This window comes from Spermophilus citellus (genome assembly GCF_964194105.1).
Source record: "Spermophilus citellus genome assembly, chromosome: 2".
Taxonomy (NCBI): Eukaryota; Metazoa; Chordata; class Mammalia; order Rodentia; family Sciuridae; genus Spermophilus; species Spermophilus citellus.
In genome coordinates, this window is record NC_138183.1 from 214,040,439 (window position 1) to 214,065,978 (window position 25,540).

Below are 25,540 nucleotides of genomic sequence, written 5' to 3' on the forward strand. Positions count from 1 at the left end.
ACATGCTCCTGGGTGCCCTTTGAGTACAGGTCTTTCTGGTTCTTTCTAGATAATCTAGTGCCACAGGGATGTGAATCATGAGTCACCTGAGACAGGTAGCAGAACTCAAATCGCACAATGTGGGAAGAGTCAAGCCAGCTAGAGACAATCCGAGGGCACCTGTGTTCTTGACCTTGGGGACTTCTCCTGGTGTTTGCTGAAGAGGGACATCTCCACTTGGGCCATGAAACTTGACTGGGTTTTTAATTGGCTTTACGCTTTTATTTGTTCTTGTCAACAAATGAAAAGAGAATGTTTTCATCTTAGCTATTTTAGGAAATTTTGGTTTCCTCATTTCTAAGGGGAAGGCAGTTGGGTGACGTCTAAGGCCCTCTACCTTTAGCATTATCCTGTCTGAACACTTGCTGAGTGTGCTCTGACTTCAGTTTCTCCTTCTATAATAAGAGCTGGGATTAGCTCAGAGTACTAGAGGCTGGGTTGTGGGCTTTTTAAGGCTGTAGGAAGATAGGACAACGTTAAAGTGACCCTAACAACAATTCCTAGAGTGGCCTTAGATTTCCTGGAGTCCTTGTCTTCTGTGGCTTGGCACTGAGCTAGGAAGGGAGTTCCATTGTCCTCAAAGGGCCCAGCCAAGGGATTGGTCAGCAAGACTAGCCAAGTATTTGTTGGACCAATATTCCACCAGCAGGATTGCCTCTTGTGGCTAAGGGTGGAGACTGTCCCTTATCACTAAACCATGATCTAGTGGCTAGGCTAGAAGGTGAAGATGTGCCTGGCTGGACAAGAGGTTATAAATGAGGAGCTGGGAGAACAGGAGCCTTCTTGGTGGCATGAGGAAAAATGATCTGGTACCTCCAGAGTCAGACCAATCTGAGTTCAAGTAATGACTTGAACAAGCTATTTAACCTTTGGAAACTGGCTCCTTATCTGTACATTGAGGATGACAGTACACACCTCATAGGATTGCTGTGAGGAATGAATGAGATAGTGCATGTGTAAACCTGGCATATGATCAGTGGATGTTAGCTCCTTTCATTTTTTTTAAACATTTATTTTTTGGAAGTAGTTGGACACAACTCACTCACTTTCTTTCTTTCTTTCTTTCTTTCTTTCTTTCTTTCTTTCTTTCTTTCTTTCTCCTTCCTTCCTTCCTTCCTTCCTTCCTTCCTTCCTTCCTTCCTTCCATTCTCTGAGGATGGAACCCAGGACCTCCCACTTGCTAGGCGAGCGCTCTACCGCTGAGCACAGTCCCAGCCCCTCTTTTCATTTTTATTATTATTATAAATGTCTATGTATTAAGGGGGTCTTGTGCCACAGTGGCATCTCAAAAGCAGTGCTGTTGTGGGGGAAATGGGAAGAGAAAGGGAGTTTTGTGCAACCTCTGTGCCAGGCACTATGTTGACAGTTGCACAAGCATTTGTTCATTCAACTTTCACAACCCCCTGCTGGGGTAAGTGCATTGGTTCCATTTTATAAGCTCATCAAGGGGGACCAAATTGCCTGAGGTCACAGTCTTTCACGGCTGTTAGAATTTGAACCCAAGTCTGTCTTGCTATGAGGCCTAGACTCTATCTGGCCTTCTCTTCAAGGAGGGACTGCTGGTGGGAAATGTGAAATCCATCATCCTCCCACTGTGGGTCAGGACCTCCATACCCCTCTCCGGTCTCTGCTTCAACGTGTGACTTAGGAAATCCCAGGATGCATCTGGACCTTACTTTTCTCATTTGCAAAGTCAAGGGCCTGAGTAAACATTCGCTAGAATTCTTTTAAGCCTTGCTCTTCTGTGCTGTTTTGGAATGCCTTATAATCAGTTCTTCCAGCCAATTCAGAATTTATTCCTTGGTGCTGAATTTTGTAGCCTTTCTAGGAGAGGATGTTTTAGTAAGTCCTGAGCAGGTTTTTATTTTCTTTAGATCTGCTAACTTATCCCCTCTTTATTGAGGAAGTTTTCTGACCAAAGATCAATGATCAATTTTTTTTTTCAATGTGGGATACCACCAGAAATAATGAACCACAATTTATTATCCTGGCCTGGGTTGTACAGATATTAATCCTGAAAATTATTTGAGAACCAAGGTGAATGGCATGACTGAAGCTGCTCATTATGGCAAACTCCTTTGTGATTGAAATTCTACCAGCGCAATCATTTCTATGCCGCAGAGATGTCCTTACTTTCCTGCAGCACAATAAACTCAGTTCCTCTTATTTAGGACCTGAGGAGACAATAATGGTTGGTTGCTTCTTCTGAGACCAAAGCCTTTGAGCAGCTAGAGCTCTAGAGACAGGGGCGACCAGCAGGCAGCCTGAAGGTCAAGCACAGCCCATCTTACCGCAGGGGCTGCTCTTCCTGAAAGTTATGGCAACAGAGCAAAGCTCACCTAATTAGCTCGTGCGGCCATACCACCTGTTCAGGGACCCTGTGGTGAGGAGGATGCCTCAAGGATTCAGGCCGACAGACTGAGACCAACTAGTCAGTTACTCCTGCCAAGTATAATTCATTATTGTTCAAGTTTAATTCCTCTGACAGTATATCCTGAAATAGTTACATTCTCAAGTTTCCCCAACACAGGAATGAACTGGGCACGAAGCTTCTGTGGACACCTCTCTTGCATTTGAGGCATCCTCAGGATTTATAAACCAATCTGTCAGCCCTCTCAGGTCACCAAGACCTGAGAGGTATTCTTTTCTGCAAAATGGGACTAATATATCTGGTCCATAGGCAGAACTCCAGGCGTGGCGGTGTCTGAACATTGTCAACAGTCAAATGGGAACAGCCCTTAGCTGGTTAGGCTGGGAGGAGTCTTGGCGTTTCCCCCGCAGGCTCCTCAGTTGCAGCGTCCCCTGCCACTATTGTCTTGGGGTGACGTTGGAAGTTAGACTGGTAAAGGCCATCCCTGGTTGGTGGCCTCTCCTCCCTCTAGTCCTGTCTCACAGCTGAGAGTGCAGGTGCACCAGCCCAGGGTGGGGCGATTTTCTCCTGAGATGTCAGATGTCCTTGGGTTTTGTAACATCTCTGTGCCTAGAGGTTTCACTTTCTCTCACCCTTTAAGGGGAAGAGAGAAGCAGGTTTGCAGGAATAGGAGGGAGCTGGCCGCGGGCTCTTGCCCACAATCCCTAGCATTGTGAGACTGCTGTCCTGTGGGGGCAGGGAAGAGGCATCCTGTCCTGGTGGTGGCAGTGGAGAGGTGACGAGGCCAGCCTGTCCCTGGGTCTGCAGCTAGAAAGCAAGGGGTTGGCCTTGAGAAATTGGGTTTAGCATCAAAAATACTTCCCCATTTCACTTGCTGAGACCAAACATGTTGGAGTCATCCTTGACTCTTCTTTTTCTCACATTAGATATACAGGACATTCTCTTGGCTCTCCTTGAAATCATGTCCAGTCTGATGGTTTCTTATCAGCTCTACTGATCTCCTGGGGGAGCCATCGCCATCCCTTGCTTGGTTTGCTGACAGGTTTCCTCCTGTTATTGCCCCTCCCTTGCTCCTGGCAGTACCTGCAGAAGGTGACGCTGTTAAAATATGACATCATGTTACTAATCTGCCCAAACCCCTGCTGCAGCCTTCCTTCTCCCACAAAGTGAAAACCAGAGTCCTTAAGGGCTCATCTGGCTCTGTGAGACCTGCTCCTCTCTGCCTTGTCTGCAGGCTTCCTCTCCCCTACTCCTCTCATGTTCCAGGCCAGCCTCCATGATATCCCAATAGGGCACACATCTGCCCTTCTTAGAACCATTATTCCAGCTCTTTCCTCTATCTAGCATGCTCTCCCGGACACCTGGTTGGCTCACATTCACTTCTCAATGAAGCCTTCCCTGGCCACCCGTTTCATTTTGCTGGTGGTATTGGAACCCAGGACCTCACATATGCAAGGCAAGTGCTCTGTCATTGCCCTCTATCCCCAGCCTATGGCCACCCATTTTAATATGGCCATTTTCCTAACCATTCACCCAGTATGCCTGTCTCCTTTTTCTGCTCTATTTTTCCTCCAATAGATGTATCACCTGCTTTGTTTACTGATATATCCCAGATGCATAACTGTGCATGGCTCATATTACCTGTCCTATGTATTCATATATTTGTTTGTTTATTTGAATAAAGGAAATGACCCCAGGACTCTAACCTTTCCCAATCCATCTCTTTTGAAGTTTCCATATTAGTCCTCATCCCTTGAAATCTCAGTTCCTTTCCCTAGCTGCAAGGCTGGAGCCCCCAGCCAGGTACTAGAGTCTATACAGCCGGTGTGTGTCAAGAATTCTGCTCCCACTCACAGGGGCCAGTGTTCTAGTTAGATGGAACACTTCCAGGATGGAAGATGCAGGAGGAAAGGAGATGGCTCTAAGCCAACAGTACTCCCTCAGCTATAACGCCCACCCATGGATAAGAGAGGACTTTTGTGGGCTCTCATTCCACCAAGCATCTTATGATACATTTTTGGGATATAGCCTGCTTGTGAGCTAAGGGTTCTTAGTGTTGTTAAATTTAGGACTGGTGAGTTCTAGGCCAGGCTCTGAAGTGGCACTTTTGTTTCTAGTGTTTCAGGTCTGTATTCTTTGTATGGATTATTCCAATATCCTCTTTTAGTGGCCCTGTGAGGAGCGTACTGTGAACACCACCTTGCAGTGTGGACACTGAGACTCAGAGAGCTTAAGTCACTTTTCAAGGTGACCCAGATTATAAGTGGTGGAGTCAGGCCCATGTGACCCTAGAACCTGAGCTAATACAGTCTGCTCTCTTCCCCATCTACCATTTTGATCCCAAGCCCTTCCTTACCCTGAGGCTTGATTGACAGGTAAGGAAGGAAAGTACCTCCAACACATCCCCATCGAACAAGTCCCTAAGTTCTGCTGATGTTACCTCCCAATGCTTGTTGATCCTTGTTTCCCACTTCCAGAACCCATCATTGTACTCTGGGACACTCACGGTCACTCCAGTGTCACTATCCTCTCCTTTCTCCACTCTCAGCCCCAACTTTATGCTCTTCTAAGAGTGAGTAGTGCTTTGCCCTCTCACACCTGCCTTGCCCACTTTCTCCCTTCACCTTCCGACCTTGCTTTCCTACCTTGAAGTCACACTCATCTTCTAAGATCCAGCTCAGAGTCATCTCCAGAAATCTTTTAGAAACTCCCAGACTGACACAGTGCCCTTCCCTGGCCTTCTGCAGTGTCCTGTGTGTAACTGCCTAGACTGTTATTCAGACCTTGTCTCTAGGTCTTCTACATTGTAAGCCTCTTCATCTTTAGGCAACAAATGCCTGACATGCTAGCCAGTGGGTAGGAGGCCCTCAACAAATGCCTGTTGAACTTCACTGTATCTAGTGACCGTCTGTTTGTTATAGATCAGGTGCATGCCAGCTGCTATCCAAGCATTCGCTCATTTAATCCTCACAGTTTTTTGTAAGAAAGGTACTTTTGTCCACAGTAACTGAGATTCAGAGAACTCAGTAACTTGTCCAGTGTCATATAATTACTTAGTACTAGAGGTTCAATTTCACCTGAACCAAATTTGTCTAAATCTAAGGCCTCGTGGGTCTTTTTACCTCACTGGGATGTCACATGTAAGGTGTCTGCATAGGCAGGGATAGAGGCTTAAGCTAAAAAGGGTCCTCTTCCTGGAATGGGTGGCATATGCCTGCAATCCTAGCTACTAGGGAGGCTGAGGCAGGCAAATCACAAGTTCAAGGCCAGCCTCAGCAACTTAGCAAGACCCTGTTTTAAAATAAAAAATAAAAAGAACTGGGGATGTCCTTCAGTGACAAAGCATCCCTGGGTTCAGTCTCCAGTACCAAAGCGGGGAGCAGGGGGAACATTGATCTCTAATGGGGGAGTTGAGGGCCATCACCAGGCAGTGGGGTGGGAGTTTGGGGAAGGGAGGTTATAAAGCCTTCCCCCTTCCCTTGAGGTTCCTCAGGGAGTTGTCCACTCAGAGGCTGGGCAGAGTGACATCTCCCCCCGCCAAGCCCTCTGACTCAAGGCTGACACACCTTGCAGCCTTGGGTGTTCTAGAGGCTGTATTTCTGGCCCTCTCTGACTCACCTTTGGTCCTCGTCCTCTCCCTGTGCCCCCAGCCCTGGCAGAGTCTGGGGAGAACTCACAGCAGGCCCATGTGCCTGGGTGACAATCTGCTGCAGGTGTGCTCATTCCACCCCTCTGCCCGTGGCTCTTCCAGGTGGTGTACTTCACGGCCACATTCCCCTACGTTGTGCTGGTGATCCTCCTCATCCGAGGAGTCACCCTGCCTGGAGCTGGAGCTGGGATCTGGTACTTCATCACACCCAAGTGGGAAAAACTCACAGATGCCACGGTGGGCTCACTGTTTCATTTATAGTGGACCCTGGGTGGGGGGAGCCTTCAGGGATGGGTCTCCCTGGGATGGGGTTTGGCAGAAGGGGTCAGATCTCCTCCCCCAGGGAATCTCACTGTCTGCTTCTACAAGCCCCTGATAATCTTGGCACATTATGTGCTCAGGAAATATTTCATGAGAAGTGGGTAGCTGAGGGTTTTCAGATTCCTGGAATAGTTGTCCTATAGCTGGAGAAGTCACAAAGGCTGATAATTAAGAATGAAATCCCTTTGGTAGCTCTGGGCTACCTCACACAACTTACCTGTTATGAATTATAGTGCATATGGTTTTGTTGGTTGGAATATAGCAGCACTTAGGTACACTGCAAGCAGTTCTGTTGCTTTAAAAGCCACAGACACATTTGAATACTTCTTGTACACACACAGAAGATGCATACATGCTTGACCTTTCCCTTTGCATGTTCAGTACAGGCACATCTTACTCAAAATTCACAGTCCCCAGAGCCCCAGATGAGGGGGTGATTGTTTAATGAGAGATGAATTTTTCTCACCTTAAAGAAAGCTCTGCTTTTTCAGAGTATGTTAAAAAACACATAGCTAGGATGGAATTTGGCTGCACATGACAGAAAAATCTCCATCTAATATCAGTTTAAACAAGATATAATTTATTTGTTCCTCATGCACTATGGTGATAGTCAAGGACCTGTTGAGTGACTCCCTGGTGTCATCAGAGACTAGGTTCCTCTCTTTCTGCCCCACCATCCTCAATGATCAGCATCCATATAGCTGCTAGAGCTCCAGTCATCATAACAGCATTCCAGGCAAAGGGTAAGGGTAGAGAAAAGCACCCTCCTCTTTTAAAGAGGAGAAGCCCCAGAAGTCCAACATAACAATTTACTTTCGGACATTTGGCCAAAAACAAAGTCATGTTATTTTCTTCCCCTAGATAGCGAAGCTGGACATATAGCTGCCCTTAAGTCAAATCATAGTTTTGCTTCTAGGAGGACATCAAGGAGTGAATGTTGAGGCAGGCACAGACTTTGCCAGCACGCACTTGAACTTTCTTTGTGCTGATAAGCACAATTTAAAAACAGAATTTCATTTACACAGATGATAGGAAACCTACCATATAAATCACATAAGGCTATAGCTTGAACTCTTGAATGACCTGGAGTTTTATGAAGACAATCAAGAGGAATTACCTAACAGAACCAAGATGTGGCATCAGCCGAGCTCAGGAAGGATGTGGCACTGTGAGGTCCACTCTCTTGTGGCACCAGGTTTTCTTTACTACCACCGGGGGTCATAGAATTTCAGGTTTTTAATAGCAGTTGTTGTAATCCATAGTAATATCAACTTAAAAGACTTTTTATGACTATATTTTGCTGTTGTAAATTATTCTTCTAAAGAAAGGGCTCTCCCCTTACGTCTGGGTTTATGTGGTGGGAAATATGAGCATGAAATGTGCATATGGCTTATCAGGTTCCTCACTTTTGATTAGAGGAAGTTAAAAATCTCTCAGGTAATTTACTGGCACAAGTGAGATATATTTCTCATTTATGTTGGTGTCCAATGTCATCTTGCCTTGTCTGCCTCTTCCCTGGGAAGATAATGTGCCATTGGGCATGTAAGATGGCCCCTCCCCCAAAGCCAGTCTCCTTCAGTGACCTTGACTCTTCTCTCCTTTGGCCTTCCAGGTGTGGAAAGATGCTGCCACTCAGATTTTCTTCTCTTTATCTGCTGCATGGGGAGGTCTGATCACTCTTTCTTCTTATAACAAATTCCATAACAATTGCTACAGGTAAGTGGAGGCCCTCCCAAGAGCCAAAGGTAGTAGCTGGTGAGTGAAAAATAGGGTTGGGGTAGAACAACTGAGTTATCAGGTATTTGATACCACACCCTCACACCTTACCTGATGTACAAATCTCTAGATTTGCCTCTGGCCTAGGAGAAGCCACCTGCCAAGCCTGGCTGCCAACTTCCGGACCCCAACTTGCACTGCTGACTCTGACACATGTTGGTGGCTCAGTGGCTCTTTAGAGGATGGGATTGAGCCCCTCTGGAGATTGCCATGCAGCCAGCTGCATCCCCTGATGGTCATTTGTGAATTACTATCCACATAATATCAAATAGTAATCAACCACCTACTAAGTATGGTCGTCGGTCACTTGACAAATATTTTTTTAGAGACTCTCCACAGGAAAGACGGGGTGGTACACTAGAAAGATCACCTTGGAAGTCAGAGTGCACTTGATTATGAATCCACCATTTTGTAAACCTCCCGTACAAGGATAGATACGTTGGTCTTGGAACATCTGTTTCTTATCTATAAAACACACATGATAATATTTTGTTGAGGGGTGAGAGATGTTGTATGCAAAGTCCTCAGAGCAATATTTTGCCCATTAGTTGCCAATAAAAGGAAGTATTGTTTATCATTACTTTAAAAATACTGCATGAGATATTTTATGAAATATTTTGAAATATTCATGATATGTTTGTGAAATATTTATTTATTTTATTTCATAAATATGAGACATTTTATAAATTATTTTTAAAATACTGTATGAGGTACTTTATGAACCAAGAAAGTGAGACAGAAAGATTCAAAATGTCCCAGTCTTCACAAAGCTTAGGATCAAGGTGAAGAGGTGTAAGATCATGGGTATGGTTTCAGGTTCAGATTGTCAGACACAGTCACTAGACTCAACAGGTTCATGGGATACAAGTTTAGTTGATTTTAAGAAGAGGTATTCAGCAGGGTGCATAGCCATGCACAGCAATAGGACCTAGGAGACCTCTGGCACTTAGACTCAGCTTTCAATGTCTCAAGCACCTTATAGCACAACTTTGGGAGTAGAGGATGGTGATGAGCCATGTGAGTGCTGCTCATATTAGAGTGGCTTAAACACCTCTGGTCACCTGGTCCTGGGAGGGTGCAGCCCTGCTCCCATTTGTATGTAGCTGCCCCCACACATTCTAGGTCATGCATAAAGCAATGCTGGCAACCGGGTGTGGTGAGCTCAGGCTCATGGTTGGATGGATAGTTTTAGTCCATAGCATCTCCCATAGGAATCCATTAACTCACTGGTTAAACTTTCCTTAAGCATCTCTGAAACTACAGGAAAAGATGACAGCTGTGTTGTGGCCTGCATGGTCTGGCACAGCCTTGTGAGGTGAGATTTATACTGGGCTGAATTTCAGCAGGTGCAAAGGGCAAGGGGGTACAATTTCCAAGTGCAGAAGCAGCCTGAGGCAGAAATGGGTAGGAATGAGTGGGAGAGGGGTGTGTGGTAAGTAGGATTGGAGAGATGTTCAAGATTAAGGTGCCAGAACATTCAGTGTCTGGTGAGGGTTCACCAGGGAACCGAGACAGTATCTCTGGAGCTGAGAGTGAGCCATCCCCCACCAAATACTGAATCTTCTGGCCCCTTAAAAAATGGAGTTGGTTAGGTCAGTGGCTGGGTTCTCCTCCTTCATGCAAACATGCATGAACATACGCATATGCACACAAACACATGTTATGCATTTGTCCTTCTCCTGTCCCTTCCCACTCACTTAATGGCAAACTGGTCTCTCCCTTCCAGGGACACTCTAATTGTAACCTGCACCAACAGTGCCACAAGCATCTTTGCTGGCTTCGTCATCTTCTCCGTTATCGGCTTCATGGCCAATGAACGCAAAGTCAACATTGAGAATGTGGCGGACCAAGGTATGGGGACTTGGTCCCCTGCTATGGCAGGGAGGTTCAGGGGTCACCTGACTTTCTGGAACAGGTGGAGGGTGGGGAGCCTGAGTGCGCCTCTACAGAGGGACCAAGACAGGCTTCAGGGGGAAGCCCACAGCAGCATAAGTTGACCTGTCTCTAACCAGAGAGATGGCTTTAAAAAGCCTCATTTCCTTTCCCCTCTCCTCCGTCTTCCCTTCCTTCTCTTAACACCACCCAGCCTGAGTGAGTAAGGTCTCTACCTGTCATACCTGTTAGGTACGAGTAGAGGACTCATTAAGCAAATCAGTGCCCCTGGAGCTGATGTGGCCACAGCCTGCCGCAGGATGACATTCCTCTCAGAGGGCTGTGTGAGAACCAGGCATGAACACTTAATGAGCACTGGCTTCGGAGGAGCCTTTTCCTTACAAAGCACTTTCCCGATGGGTAGGTCAGATGTGTTCTGGAGGCCTTCTGCTTAGTTAGCAATGCAGACCTGCTCTTTTATTTTCCCCAGTGAGTGGAAAGGTTGGATGATGGTGGCTGGTGGTGGTGGGGGGGAGCTGTGGAATAATTGTTCTCTCTACCCAAGTGTTGCTTGTATTCATGGCTAACATTTACATGGTGCTTTCAAATTTACAGCTTTCACTTTTATCTTATTTAATCCATATTTCTAGAATCTTATTTGCAGAGAGAGCGTTGAAGATTTTTATTTAACTCTTTGTTTTCCACCCACTCTGGCTCTCAATAAAGGGTTTGGGTATTTAGAGGGTTTGGGGGTTGGAGGGATTTCACTGTGGTTATTGCTTGTCACTATGGTCTTACTCTCTAATTAGGCACTTGTGAGGTGCCTCAGTGTGGAGGGGTTATGCCAGGTACTAAGGGGCACGTTCCTGGCTCCCCGGCCATCCAGAGGTGAACCTGTGCCAGGATCGTCTGGCAGTCATCTTTTCTACAAGGACCTCATTGCTGTTCTCACAAAATGGCCCGGATGTCATTAGAGGAGAGAAGGAAGCTCTAGAAATGTCACCTTTTGGGTGGGCTGATCGATTTCTTCTGGTTCCTCGAGGATAATTAATTGTGGCTTTAATTTGTGCTGACAGAGCCTCAAAGAGTTAAAGAGCAGCTCTATTGCACTGTTGGGGGGGGTGTGCTTGTTCTCCCTGGAGAGAGTGTGAAGCCACCCGGAGGGATGTTTGGTTCTGCAGCAGTGTGCTAAATTAGAGGGGCCCTGGGAGCTCAGCAAATGCTTTTTCCTGGTTGAGAATTCGCAAACTCCTTGTGAGGCAGAGAGAGGAAGGAGGTGAGAAGGCTCTGTCCTCAGGAGTGTCTGAGCCACCCCCAGCTGTCCTGTAACCTCATTTCCTCCCAGCAGAGTTGCTGAAGCAGATGCATGTGCCCCATTTTCTAGCACTTATCTGAGGCATCTTGCTATTTATTTTTTGTGTGTGTGACATTACTGAGCTTGTTGGGAACAAGAAATAGTGATTTTTTTGAGATGCAGGCCACACAAGTTAACAGTTCTGAGCTCTTTCCTGCCCTCAGAAAGGAATCTGGGTTGAATATGTGGCTCAAATTCCAATAGAATTTTGCTTATTCTCTGTGTGAAGAGCAGCAGACAATTGTCTGTGTTTCTGGAATTTTCCCTTTCCAGTATTTTTCAGTATTCCTCTGATCTAACAGGGAGAAGAGCACATCTAGAAAGTTCTAGCCTGTGGCACTGATACTTGGTCTTTGGTCCAGAAATAGTGGGCTTCCTTCCCCAAAGGAGAGAAAGCAGTGGCCCATGGGACTGTCCCCTAGATCCCTTAGGGTAGCTATTTCTGCTCATCTGAACTTGCATATATTCTTATGTGTACTTTACAAGCTTATTACCTCTGGTATAAAGAAGGCTCTGCAGAATCCAGGTCAGATACTTGGGATCAGACTTGCCTTGAATTTCACCCATATTGTAATATGCAACACTATTCGCCTGTAGACACTCAGGATATTTTTGCTAAACCAACGTTGGTAACTAAGCTTTGGTCTTTAGTCAAAAACAGGTTCTCCTACATTATTCTGGTTCATTCACTACTCCCTTCTAAGGGAGGCATTTCTTTCAAAATTATGACCCCAAATCTTGACCACATCAGAATTTGGGGTGGGGGGCTGAAGGTGGTATTGGTGATGATACCAAATGTGCTCTACTTTTATGACAGGCATAGGGAAGGGAGTCTTCCCAGGGGTCTACTCCAGAAATGAACACTCCAGAGGAGACTGCCCTTTGAGAGCCATCTCCTGCCCATCTGTATCGCTGCCTATGGAGCAGTGATTCATTTTCTGAAATGAATCCGAAGCTCTACAAAGATGCTTATCCAACAAGCAGAAAGACTGGGTTCAGCTCGAGCAGACAAACCCAATTTTATTTAGAATTCCCAAATATTGATTGGTGGTAACTCCCGATAAACCAGACTAGGCACATCCTAATAGTTCAGAGATCAAATCAAACACCCTCAAGACTGATTCCACCTCCATCCAACCACACGTACATGCCCTGCATTCCAATCCTTCTGCCCACAGGCACAGGGTGCAGGTGATGTGTTCTCAGAGAACTCATCCCATTTGAGATAAGTGTCACAGCTGAGTGGCCACCCATGCTGTGCTGCGGGTCTGCATGTATTGCTTTGGCCAGAGACCCATGCTTTGTCTTCAGGGGTGCTCTGCAGTAAGGGAGGCTTTCACTGTGCCATTTCCATAGGCCCTGTCCCCAGAAAATTACTGGGATGCAGAACTCTATTCATCTCCTGTGATGGGAAGAGTAATAAAGGTCTATGTTTCCTGCACCCTGCTATGTCCAGGCATGCTCCATGCCATTTGCTTATATTGACAAATTTTATTCTCACAGAGCACTACAAGAGTAGGGGCTACTGTTATCTTCATTGCTTGAGAAGGAAACTCAGGTTTGTCCAGAGAGGTCAAGTGACTCACCTGTGGTCACCATGGCTATTAAAAAACAGTATTATTTTCTAGACGATTCCACTCCCCAGGCAACATGGGTAAGTGAAGTTTGCTTTAATGTAGCTTGAAAAAGAGTGCCTTCATTTGAGTCCTTTAGGGAGACAGCTGAAATTGAAGCAGGCCTAATATTTTGAAACCAACCCCCCTGGGAAGTAGTAACACCCAAAGGGTTGAATCCTGTTTAAGCAACCTGCTGAGGTCCTGTGGCAGTGGCCATTTAAGACCTTGTCAGCTTTATGGGACTGAATGTCGTCAGAGCACTGTGCTGGCTTCCTTGTTCTGCATGTGAGACCTATTTTGAACTGTAGTTTAATACAGACTTTTCTTTTATGGTTCACATAGGGAGCCTTTAGAGTCTGGCCGTACAGTCTGTTCACTAAATGCATAAAGCAGGGGTATTTTAGGCATTTGAGTCTTTATATTTCAAATGCCCTGAGGCCCTAGGCAACATTAGGAACTAATAACCTGATAAATTTCAGTTTTTTTTTTAAATGCCATTATGCTTGAGTTATAAAAACTGCAGATTCTGGGGTTTCTGGTTTCCAGATATGGGATGGCTGTAGGTTATCCAGCACTGGTGTTCACTGGTCTCTGCCCATATCATATCGCTTTCTCCTTACAAAGAAACTCACACCTGTCATGTCTTTGGCTATGGTTGGTCATGATGATCTTTCCAGTGAGACCACAAGGCAGGAGGGGATGGCCACAGAGCTTTACAGCAGCTGAGAAAACTCTAAGTTGGACAGCTCCCCAGCAGGGCAGCCTGTGGGATTCTTAGGAACCTCTGAATCAGAACCTCTAATTGCCAAGTTCATTGTCTTCCTAATAAAAGCTAATATTATGTGAACTTTGATGATGTGCAGGGGTACCGCACTCAGCGTATCACCTGTATTTTAAAATGTGCTCTTCATAACAACATTGTTGATTGAGTTGAGATACTACTGTTATTTCCATTTTTACAGATGGGTAAATTTAAGGCTTCTGGCAATTAAGTAACCGACCTAAGTTTGCACAGCTGGTAAATGGTAGAGTCTGGATGTGGATCAGGTCTGCCTGACCTTTAGGGAGCAAATTCAACCCATGCCATGCTTCACTGTCCCTCTTCTTTTTTTTTTTTAATTTTTATTGTTGGTTGTTCAAAACATTACATAGTTTGACATATCATATTTCACACTTTGATTCAAGTGGGTTATGAACTCCCATTTTTACCCCATATACAGACTGCAGAATCACATCGGTTACACATCCACTGATTTACATATTGCCGTACTAGTGTCTGTTGTATTCTGCTTCTTAACGAATTACGGGCGGACTAACATAGCCCCATCTTTACCAAGTAGGGCAAGATCCTAAAGGTGGTGGAGAGATTCATGTTTTATGGGAGTGGCTTCTGTTGGAGAACTGAGTAGGGGGGAGTATAGCTAAAGGGGGAGATATGTCATTCTGGTGATGTCCTAGCCTTTGGAGCAGGGATCTCTACATAGCGGGGATCTCTACATCAGCCGTTGACATTGGGGTTGGGCAATCCTTTGTTGGCGGGAGACTGGCTGTGCATTGAAGGGTGTCTAGTTGTATCCCTAGATGTACCCACTAGATGCTGGCAGCCATACTAATCCACCACAGTTGTGAGAATCAGAAATGTCTCCAGACATTGCCAAATATCTCTTGGTGGTGGGGGGCAATATCATCTCTAACTGAGAACCACTGTTTTAGAGGGTAATTATTATAATCATTAAAACATAATAATCTAACAGAAATGTAGTTTCATATGTTATTTGCATGGAAGACAGCCTGGTCTAATTGGGGAAGCTGGTGGAGATGAGTAAAAAATAAAAACAGTGGACTCAGCATAGAATGAGGAAGAATTCAGGGTCTCCGTGGTCAGAAGGCTCTGGAAAGAGGGACCTGGAGCTGGGCGGGCCTGCAATCATCTGTCTCGTTCCTCTCAGGGCCAGGCATCGCATTTGTGGTTTACCCCGAAGCCTTAACCAGGCTGCCCCTCTCTCCGTTCTGGGCCATCATCTTTTTCCTGATGCTCCTCACTCTCGGACTTGACACCATGGTGAGCCCTTTTCCCTTCTGCCCCTGTCCCAGGTTCCTTCTGAAGACCCTGTTTCCTGGGTTGAGCCAGCAGCAAAGAGGTAGACTTAGGGGTGACTGAAGGCTTCCCCCGGGGAATGTAGGGAAGGTGAGGTGCCCGTCCAGGGCTCAGGATTACTTGGCAGTTTTGGGCAGAGGAGTCATCCTCTCCCTTCCTTGCCTCTCCTGGTTCTCCACGCTAATTTAAGCCTGCATGTGTCCTGTCTTGGCATCATTTTCCTGAAGTAAATTCCATGGGGGGCTGGATAAGGGAGAATATTATAAAGTGAATTTTAGGGAAATTGCTGTGGGGCTGAGAATACTGCAAATCATGCTGACAGGTGCTTAAAGTTCAGTGGTTGGTGCAAAGAGGGTTTTTCCTCAAAGAGAAGATCAAATGCAAGGTAACTGGAGGAGAGGAATTTACATCTCATGAATACAAAACGAAGCTTAAAGTGACCTGATGAATGAATATGAGTGTATTCTCCAGGGGCTTGAAAGTACAGTTTCTAAAGCTCATATCCTGCTCGAATTCTCCCAGCCGGCTATGTGAGCTGGGCCCTTTTAGACCCATCAAAAGAATACCATCCTAAACACCAAACCTAGCCCAGATTTCCCTGGGGAGACACGCAAACAGCTTTTGAGGGCCTTCTGAGTGGGAAAGTTTGACTCAGATACTGTTTCTCGACACTGCTCCAGTTTGCCACCATCGAGACCATAGTGACCTCCATCTCGGATGAGTTCCCCAAGTACCTGCGCACACACAAGCCGGTCTTCACTCTGGGCTGCTGCATTTGTTTCTTCATCATGGGCTTTCCCATGATCACCCAGGTAAGAGGCCTGCTACACACAGGTCTGGGGTGGCCCAGGTGAGTCTCTTTCCCTTTACCCTTAATTCTCGGGCCTCACAACCATAGCTGAATCACTGCCATTTTCATGTAGAGGGCACCAGCCATCTTGGCTACTGATGGTGCTTCTGGCATTTCGTGATTAAGATGTAGCCTTCTTGAGCCAACAAGACAGGTGTGTCCCATTTAAGATGGAAAACTTAAAAAATTCGAGTTGCAATTTACCAACCAGATACATTTCCAAGATATTACTCATCACATAAGCTTCTTCCAGTCCTGAATGACTGGGTAAATTGGACATGAGCTCCCGTAGTATCTACACTGCTCCTGTTGTCTCTGTGACCTTGAGCAAGTCACTAATCTGGGCCTTAGTTTATGTACAAAATGATGGATGGAAATGAGATGGCCTCTAAGCCTCATTGATTATAGGGAGACTTGAAAAGTAAGGAAGAGACACATGGGGATGTGTGAGGACTGCTCAGAGATATCCAAAGGTTGTATGAAGGTCAATCAAACGCAGATACACTGGTGGAAATGATCATGGATTGCTTAAAGCAAAAAAGGAAACCCTCTGGCTGCTTTCACATATGTAACTCAGATGTTGACTTTGCCTTTGAAAAATAAGGTGTTAAAATACTTTTTTTTGCATGCTTTATTGACTAATTCAGAGACTGTCAAGGGGCTGCTTTGTTAACTGGCAAGGGCTCCAGTTTACAACTTGACCAGGTGTAGGTTACTGCTCTTGAGAGAGGGGAGATTCTTTGACTACTGTTTGCACCTGACTCTTCTCAGGATGGAGACAGAACCCAGATCCTAGACTTATTTTGATGTTGGTTGTTTCTCTCTCCTGTTAGGGTGGGATTTACATGTTTCAGCTTGTGGACACGTATGCTGCCTCCTACGCCCTCGTCATCATTGCCATATTTGAGCTCGTTGGGATCTCCTATGTGTACGGTAAGGGAATCGCTGTGTCTGCTCTCCAGGTAGAACTTCAGTGTCTCTAAGGCATTCCTTGCAAGAAGATTCCCCATATTTAACAAGGCAATTAAGGATTTAATTGCACCTTTTTATCCAAGCTTGTCAGGACCACTGTGATCCAGATTTAATAGAGAAACAAACAGTAGCTGATGGTGAAACTCTGAAACTTTGTGTCAGAAACTCCAGGGTTATGGTCTTTGGTTATGGTCTGACATGTGAACAGTTAATGCCTGTGGACAGTGGCCAGGGAAGGGAGGAGGAGGGCCACTTTGTAGGTGTGAAATTATTTCTTGCAATGTCTGCATAGCTGGAGGTGTGGGGGAATTCTGCATCTGGTCTCTGGATACAATCATGAGAACAGAGACCCCTTGGCTCACAGATCCTTAGGAAATTATTAGCACAAGGAGAGCTTGTGACACAATATCTTAATCTCAGATTTTCCCAGGAATAAACTACCAGTTCCCTTATGATTTTCTCATCCTACTATCACCATAGCAACCTGTATCCCATAATCAGTGGAGCTGTTGTCAAGAACAACGGGAGTGCTGAGCCACCAGATGCCATCTTTGTCCTTTGTGTGAAGGTGCTTGTCCTTGGGCTCTCACCAGGGCGTCTCCTGGACCCTGTCAGTCAGGACAAGGAAGCCCTATTTGATTCAAGGAACTGTTGACTTCTTTGTTTCTGAAAGTCTGCTCAGAACTGTCCCTACACTAAAGCCTCCCTAGATATGGCCACCAAAGCAAATATCAAATAGGTGAAAATTTCCAGTTCAGACCATATAACTATACTTCAACTCCCCCAAAGAGAGAGCAACATGCTCTGATTTAAAAGGTGATGCAGTGGTCGCTTGGAGTGCAGGGTATAAGTGCCCTCAGATGCATCCCATGAAGCCCAGAGGAAGAGGGGTCCAGGCCAGAACCAGGGGTACCTGCAGAGTTCTTCCCTTTAAACTGGGGCCCAATAAAGCTCACCCTGGCTGCCATATGTTCTTGAGACGATCATCTTGCTTTTAATGTAATCATCAGTTTTCCACTCAACAGGTGATCAATGGTTTTTTGCTTTCCTGGAAAACTCCTTAAGGTGGAGGAGGATGGGTAGGAATCAAGGAAACCTTGGTACCCCAGAAATGGGAAAATACTGAAGTCAGTTTTGAGTATTGGTTGAAAGGGAATTTGTCTCCGACTAGATATCATATCCCTAAAAGGAAGAGTTTAGTTCCTGGCAAGAGGAGTGGGTAGGTCTGCCAGCCATCCTGAGGAGATCAGAGACCAACCTGCCAACATGTTTGGCTGAATAGACAGCCTGGACCCTGCAGTAATGCTGTGATGGAAGATCTGATGTCAGGGTGAGGGTGAAGCGTCAAAGCACTTTCTATCTGAGCAGAGAATGGCAGAAGCCCAGTGAGATCCAGCACAGTGGATCTTAACTGTCTGCCCAGATACCGAAGGGCTTGTCTAAGGCAAAGAGAGGTCTCTGAGGTCCTGATTCGGAAACTCAACCCCTGGTGGGTCCACATATTAGGGAAATCACCAGATGGTCTTTCGGTAGAGTCAGGAAAGCACTTCCTTTGCAGCACTGGCTGGCCCAAGTGCAGAGAGAGTTATCTCATTTACCTCCTTCTTTACCTGTTTCCTAACTGCTAATTGCTGCATAAAGTACATTTGCACAGTTCTCTCCTGTAAAATAGGCCTTTTCAGTGTAGCTTAAAAGCATCATTAAAATAGAAACCTTTTAATGTTTCTGTTTTTAGAAGTTAAATGGCTTTCTTTCCCCCTCCCTCATATAAATCTGGTAGTAGATCTCTTGGTTTGAAAGGAATAAATAAATCCTGAGGGCTTCAGTTCCTGGTTCATGATGGACTTACAGGAGACAGAAAACCCTGGGTCTTTAAGGGTACTGATACTGGGTCAGCTTCCAGAATCAGGTTGACTGCATGCTAGACTCAGGCTAGACTTGGATCTAGATGGAGTTTGAAGAAATAAAATTTCAGGAAGAAATAGTTAATTAAGCTAACAGTTGTCAGTGATGAAAGGAAAAGCCTGCACAAATATGTAGTCGTATCCCCGAGGACAGTGCACTCTATTGAGATCGTGAGGCCCCAGATCTCGTGGTTAGTGTGAGGCAGTTCAACACAAAACTGTGAAGAATGAGCATGAACCTGATCAATTTGGTGCATCGCCTTCCAGGCTGCAGAATCTTAAAAATAAGCAAGTAAATTGCAGAGATTTGTGTTTCCTGTTTATTTTTGATATTTATCTATTTTCTAGAGGATGCCTCTCAAGCGGTTGATATATGGTGTAGGCAGTTTATTATTAGACTGAAAGAGCTGATCCAAATTCTTAGATTAACATGCCTCAAAGGCCAATCCCCAGGTTGGAGGGACCCAGGGTTAAAGGTAGAACTCCCCAAGTGTGGTATAGGAGTGATCCTTTTAATTGTTTTTTTGGGGGTGGTGGTGTGGGGGGGGGAGGAGGTACCAGGGATTGAACTCAGGGGCACTTAACCACTAAGCCACATCCCCAGTCCTATTTTGCATTTTATTTAGAGTCAGAGTCTCACTGAGTTGCTTAGTGTCTTGCTTTTGCTGAGGCTGGCTTTGTCTTTGTGGTACTGGGGATTGAACCCAGGGCTTTGTGCATTGGAGGCAAGCACTCTACCAACTGGGCTATACTCCCAGCCCCATGAGGGTGGCTTTGAACTCCCCTTCCTTCTGCATCAGCCACTGGGATTATAGGTGTGTGCCACCGTGCCTGGCAACTTCAACTGGCTTTTTAACCAAAGGAGAGTCACTTTGAAAAAGTGAAGTGCATGTTTCTGGGAGCCAGCAGGGGATCTTCTGGCTGGAGAAACAAGGTGATTGAACCGTGTCCACCGAGGCATCACACCTACTGACCGCTTGCTTCTGACACTTTGCTAGGTACAATCATCTTCTTCTGTTCTCCACTTGAGTCGGGTGGTGCTTTAGCACCCTACCTCTAGTCTTCTCTCTCCACATCCTGTGAGAATCGTTGGTTTTCCACCAACCAACTTTCCACCAAAAGTGATGGCTTTTACAGGATGGCATGTGTCTTCTTCAGTTCTTGTTGCTCATCCTGCTGGCAGAACTTCATAAGATTTTTAAAGTACAAAACAAAACAAACTAAAACAAAACATAAACAAAGAGCAAACAAAAGCTGCTCCCCCATGAATTCTGAAAATCCAAGCTTCGTTTTTTTTTTGTTTGTTTGTTTTGTTTGTTTTTTCTTCATGGCCTCCCCCTACCTGAACTCTATCTTTACTTGTGTTTCAGTTGAAATGACTCTGTATATACCTCCCACTTCAGGATGCAGGGTTCCCAAGCTCCGTATCCTGGGGTTCAGTATGCATTAGGAACAAGAGACTTCAGTCCATTAATAACTCACACTGTGAATATGTGTGAGTAAATAACCAAGTATTTATTAAGTGCTTACTGTGTGCTCCCAGAAAAGGGAGTAGTGAGGGGAAGGGGTAGTTTCTTACATTCATGGCATTTGCTCATGGTTACCAAGGCAGAGCAAACACACTGAGGACATTGGGAAGAAGGTCAGGGCTAAGCTGGGCACCTGGCTGTGAAACCTTTAACTATCCAGAGATGAAGGAGAGCCTCTATAGTTAGGAAAACCTTGAGAAGGTGGTGTCTCAGAGATAATAGAAAAACAAACAGATAAACACTGAGACTTAGGGAGTGCTAAGCTGAATTCCCCACCAAAGCAGGGAAATCCTAGTTATCAGAGGGATTTGGCTCTCAGGGGTAGGGCCTTCACAGTAGCTATTAGAGGAATAATATGGGGGTTTACTTGTCTGGAGCCTACACACAGAATGGAGGCATTATTTCTGGGACTCAGCACAAAATGAAAATATGGAGTCTTTTATTAAAAATCATGTAAGAATTTCAAGGTGGTGGTAGTAGAGCATTAAGCAAGGGGAGGGGGGTGTCTTTCTGGGTCCCAGTGAGTCTGCATAGCTCAAGGCCAGAAGCCGCCAGGGCTGCTCCCAGAAGAATACATCCAGGCCAGGGGCAGGGGCATGACTTATCAGCACAAAAGCCCCTAATTACATAAGCACAAGTCTACCCAATCTAGGATTGGTTGTCTGCATGTAGCTTGTTGGGGGTTGGTTTCTGAGTCTCACATCTGTTTGTTGAGTCTAGAATAGTTGGCATGAGTTCAGCTTTTTTTTTTTTTTCCTCCTCCTGTTTTTCTGATAATTCAGACTAGTGATTAGAGGTGGTTCAGATTCCTTTGGGGCCCAACTACTTGCTGTCCTATATCTCCAGGCTCAAGGACAGGCAGCAGATAAGTCTTTTGAACATGCTCAAGGCTCCATGAACAATTTGTTTATTGTAAGTTAGGCTTTGAAGGCAAGATGGAATTGGATTGGTGGAAAGCATGGAGCATGCAGGGGAAGCCAAATAAAAAAGGTCTAAGATGAAGATAGCCACTGACTCAGTAAGAGACTCAGGTGGGGACTGGGGTGTGAGCCAGGACATGGGAGGGCTGGGGCTGAAGGGATGGGAGATCTTGACTCAGGAATGGGCATAAGGCAGGAGGGTTGCTCAGTGGCTCCCAACTGGTACCCCTTGGCTGCATCTGCAAGGGCAGCTTATAAGCTGGCAGAACAAGCAGCGATCGCAGGACCTGGAGCTGTCAGAGGTAGAGGCCGGGTCCCTTGTATGAGGTCCAGGGAGGAAGATGAACTGGCCTGGGAGCCCAAGCCTTTGCACTGCCAATCCTGGGACTGCTCCTCTGCATGGGGCTGCCTCTTGCCATCATCCCTCCCTTCCCACAGCTGGGGACCAGTTCTTAGTCCCCTCTGGGAAAACTGAACTTTTTTTTTTTTTTTTAAGAGAGAGAGAAAGAGAGAATTTTTAAAAATATTTATTTTTCAGTTTTCAGTGGACACAACATCTTTATTTTATTTTTATGTGGTGCTGAGGATCAAACCCAGCGCCCCGTGCATGCCAGGCGAGCATGTTACCGCTTGAGCCACATCCCCAGCCTGAAAACTGAACATTTTAACCATGATCCCCTCCTCTAGGAAGAGACTTCCAGCTGTCCCCCTCAGGTCTAACTTTGACCCTGTCATGTCAGTGTCCCCATTCAAGCCATACATCACCATCTCTTGGGGATAGTTTTATGGTGAAGAATTGGCAACAGGATGAGCTGATAACAGAAATTTCTAGAACCTTACTTTGTCACTTTTGTTTCTTTCATTCCACTGAGATCTGATTTCAGATCACTTGGTTTGCTTTTGAGGGCCTCAGCTTCACCTTCTGTTTCTTTGGTTCTCTCCCTTCACCTAAGCCCAAGGGGCCTAGTGTCTGGTGGTCACTTATCTGAAGGTGTTTGATAAAGCACTAAAGGAAACAAATGAGAAAACAAATCCAAAGTTGGCACGGCCCACTATTCAAAACATTCAGTAATTACCTGTAGATGCAAAAAAGCAAAGCAGAGCCTCCTTGCACCACGGATGGACCTCTGGACAGGCCTTAAGTTGGCTCAGTCTCCTCAATAAACCAATGAAAGATCAGAGAGGGAGGACTTATGTAAGGTCACACAGTGAGTTGGTTGCAGAATTGGGGTTTAAGTTTTAGATCCTAACATACTGATTTCAAATCCTTTGGATATATATCGAGTAGTAGGACTGCTGGATCTTATGGTAACTATTTTTTAAATTTTTTGAGAGCCTCCAGAAGGTTATCCATAATGGCTATACTAATTTATATTCCTGTCAACAGTGTACTAGGGTTCCTTCTTCACTGCAAGGAGCACGTATCTTGAGTATACAGCTGAATGAATTTTCAGAACGGCTAAATACAAAGGAGCTTGAACTTGGGGGACCTTTACGGTTCCTTTGGCATATTCATTCCACAGATCTGAGAAGGCCACACTTCTGACAAGCTCAGGAAAGAATGCAGGGAATAGCTCAGCTCCAAAACATTTTTCAATGGCCTTTCCTTTCCAGGAAGCTTTCCTAAATCGAGTGGATGCAGGGGTGGTGTTGGGTGGGCCCCAAATTACTGTCACTTCTGCATTTTACTTTATACAGTTGTCCAAGAGGACAGCAGCCCTTTAGTCCCAACACAGTGGGTGACGCCCACTTGGAATTTGTGTTGGGTTTCCCCTGTCATGATTGTCTTAAAAAGGGCAAAGATAACTGGGGTCACTGGAGGAGTTTTATTGGGAGAGTGGGGACATGAAACCAGTGTACAGTGACTCTCACTCTAAATCCCAGGGCTTTTATAATACACTCTGTTTATTGACCACAATCTTAATTGGTTTTGCCAGACTAGTCACTAAGCACATAAGGCCATCTCACAAAACAGCCTCTTGTACTTGAACATGGCAGGCTGTGGCAGTGCTAAGACACCTGGAAATGAGCTTTTTAGATGTCATTGTGGGCTGACATTTTTGAACCTCACTGCAGAGAGTATGTAATATCTATTTAAATGTTCAATTTGCCCTAATCTTCCTGGCAACGAGTCATTTGTCTGCTCTTTCCCTGCATAATAGGGGTCATGTTGACACCAGGCTGGGGTCATCCTTAGCCAATGGCTCTCGAGTAAGGAGCTTGAGTGCCTGCCCTCTGCTCTCTCCTTAGCCCCTGCCACTGCACCTCAGACTTGGTCTCTGCTTGTCTATTGCAGGCTTGCAAAGATTCTGTGAAGATATAGAGATGATGATTGGATTCCAGCCCAACATTTTCTGGAAAGTCTGCTGGGCGTTTGTAACTCCAACCATTTTAACTGTAAGGATTGCATGCTTTCTCGTGCAAATAGCACCTTGCATGTATATATGCAATGTTTGATGTTTGAAAACATGTATGTATGAGTCTGGGAAGCTGGTAGGATGGGTATTATCCTTGTCTTTTAGGTGAAGAAACTAAGGTTCAGAGAGGCGAAATGACATGCCTAAAGGTGCTTAAATGGTCAGGGATTAGTGCATAGGCTTTTGGAGTACCCCTGCAGAACACTGACCCTTCCTTATATCTGTCTGCCTTATGTATCGACAGCATTCATAGTCCAAAGCTGCCACACTCTAACCATGTTTCAGGCTGTGTGCTTTATACATATAGCCTCATTTCCTTCTCACAGCATTTCCATGAGGCAGGCATTATAATTAACATCCATTTTTCAGGTGAGGAAACTGAAACCTAGAGGATATGACTTGTACACTAATAATTAGCAACAGCTTGGATTTGAACCCAGGCAGTCTGGCTCCTAACCACTACTCAGTACAGCTGCTGTACAGATAAGAGAGCATTAATGAGATCATTATTGTTCATTTTTATTGCTTTGGAGAACTATCTTTTCATCCTCAAGTGTGAAGATGACATTTTGGGATCATCAGACATTCATCTTTTTAAAGATTAGAACCTTTCACGTGTCAGTAAATCTGCATAGGGGCTTATACTTGCATCTCATCACCTTTGTTATTGTGCCATAAGCCATCAATTTCGCCTCGCTTTGCTCTCCAAGCACAGTCATTAACAGAGATCTTGCCCTTCCCCTTTGGCTTGCCTTTCTTTCTCCTCTTTGGCTTGGGAGTGTCATGTTGGCAAGGCTAGAGGAGGCAGTTATTTTTGCTTGACCCAGTAGGTGGCAGTAGAAACCAGATTAAGACCTTTGAATGCAGGATACCAGCTTTGCTTATGAAACACAAGACAGGATGGATGAAAGTATAATCACAAAGAAAATTTCCTTCCTTCCTTCCTTCCTTCCTTCCTTCCTTCCTTCCTTCCTTCCTTCCTTCCTTCCTTCCCTCCTTCCATCCCTCCTTCCTTCCTTCCTTCCTTCCTTCCTTCCTTCCTTCCTTCCTTTCTTCCTTCCTTCCTTTCTTCCTTCTTCCTCCTTCCCTTATTTCTTCTTTCCAGAGTGAAATATAATCATAATACTTCTTTCTGAAAAGCTAGAAATTTAGACACAAAAACTATTAATTCCCCAGATCAACATCATATCCACATTGGAACCCCTATTTTAGAGGCTGTAGTTAGTCTGAATAGCCCCACCAGCTTGGGACATGAATAGGAAAGGATTAAGATAGCTTTCATCCCCTTGAATTCAGGTCTGAGGTGTGTGTGAAGATCCTCCTCATTGCTGGGGGCAACACTCCCACAGAATGCCTTCTGCTGCCAGAGACCCTCTGGACAGTAGCGTTCCCTGTCTCTGCTGAGCATGGATATTTTCCCAGTTATTATCCCTCATGATTTATTTTTCTCTTTTGCTTCTTCCGATCCTAGAAGAGCTTCAGAGAATTTGATTATATTCTGCAGGAAAAAAAAATCCCACAGTAATAACCAGCACGCCTCTGTGTTGAGGTTTATTACAATTTAAAACATTATCCCCAAAGTCTATGGCCACTCTGCCTGGTGGGTGGTGCTCTCTCCAATTCACAGCTGTGTTCACTGAGGCTCGAAGAGGTTAAGGAACTTGCCCCGGGCTAGAAGGCTTGTAGAGCCAGTGATTGAACCTAGGGCTTTCTAGGCTTGAAGTTCATGCTCTAATACATTTCTAACACCCAGGCTCTCATTTCCGAGTGGAGTTCGGCCAGTTTGGATTAAAACAGTTCTAGTCTTTGTGAACAGAATGCCAGGGAAGAGGAATTATAGGAACTTCTTGTG

At 45.4% G+C, this 25,540-nt stretch overlaps 1 protein-coding gene across 1 annotated transcript in view; it reads left to right on the top strand.

Moving 5' to 3' along the window:
- The window catches only part of SLC6A5 (solute carrier family 6 member 5), a gene marked incomplete at both ends in the record, with an annotated part of 48,516 nt that overhangs the window by 18,404 nt on the left and 4,572 nt on the right, over nt 1-25,540 (top strand). Inside the window, 7 exons of the mRNA XM_081280388.1 lie at nt 6,162-6,296; nt 7,993-8,096; nt 9,883-10,007; nt 14,948-15,060; nt 15,777-15,908; nt 16,780-16,879; nt 23,568-23,668. Of these exons, the coding sequence (XP_081136514.1) occupies nt 6,162-6,296; nt 7,993-8,096; nt 9,883-10,007; nt 14,948-15,060; nt 15,777-15,908; nt 16,780-16,879; nt 23,568-23,668 (810 nt within the window). The remainder of the gene's footprint in view (nt 1-6,161; nt 6,297-7,992; nt 8,097-9,882; nt 10,008-14,947; nt 15,061-15,776; nt 15,909-16,779; nt 16,880-23,567; nt 23,669-25,540) is intronic.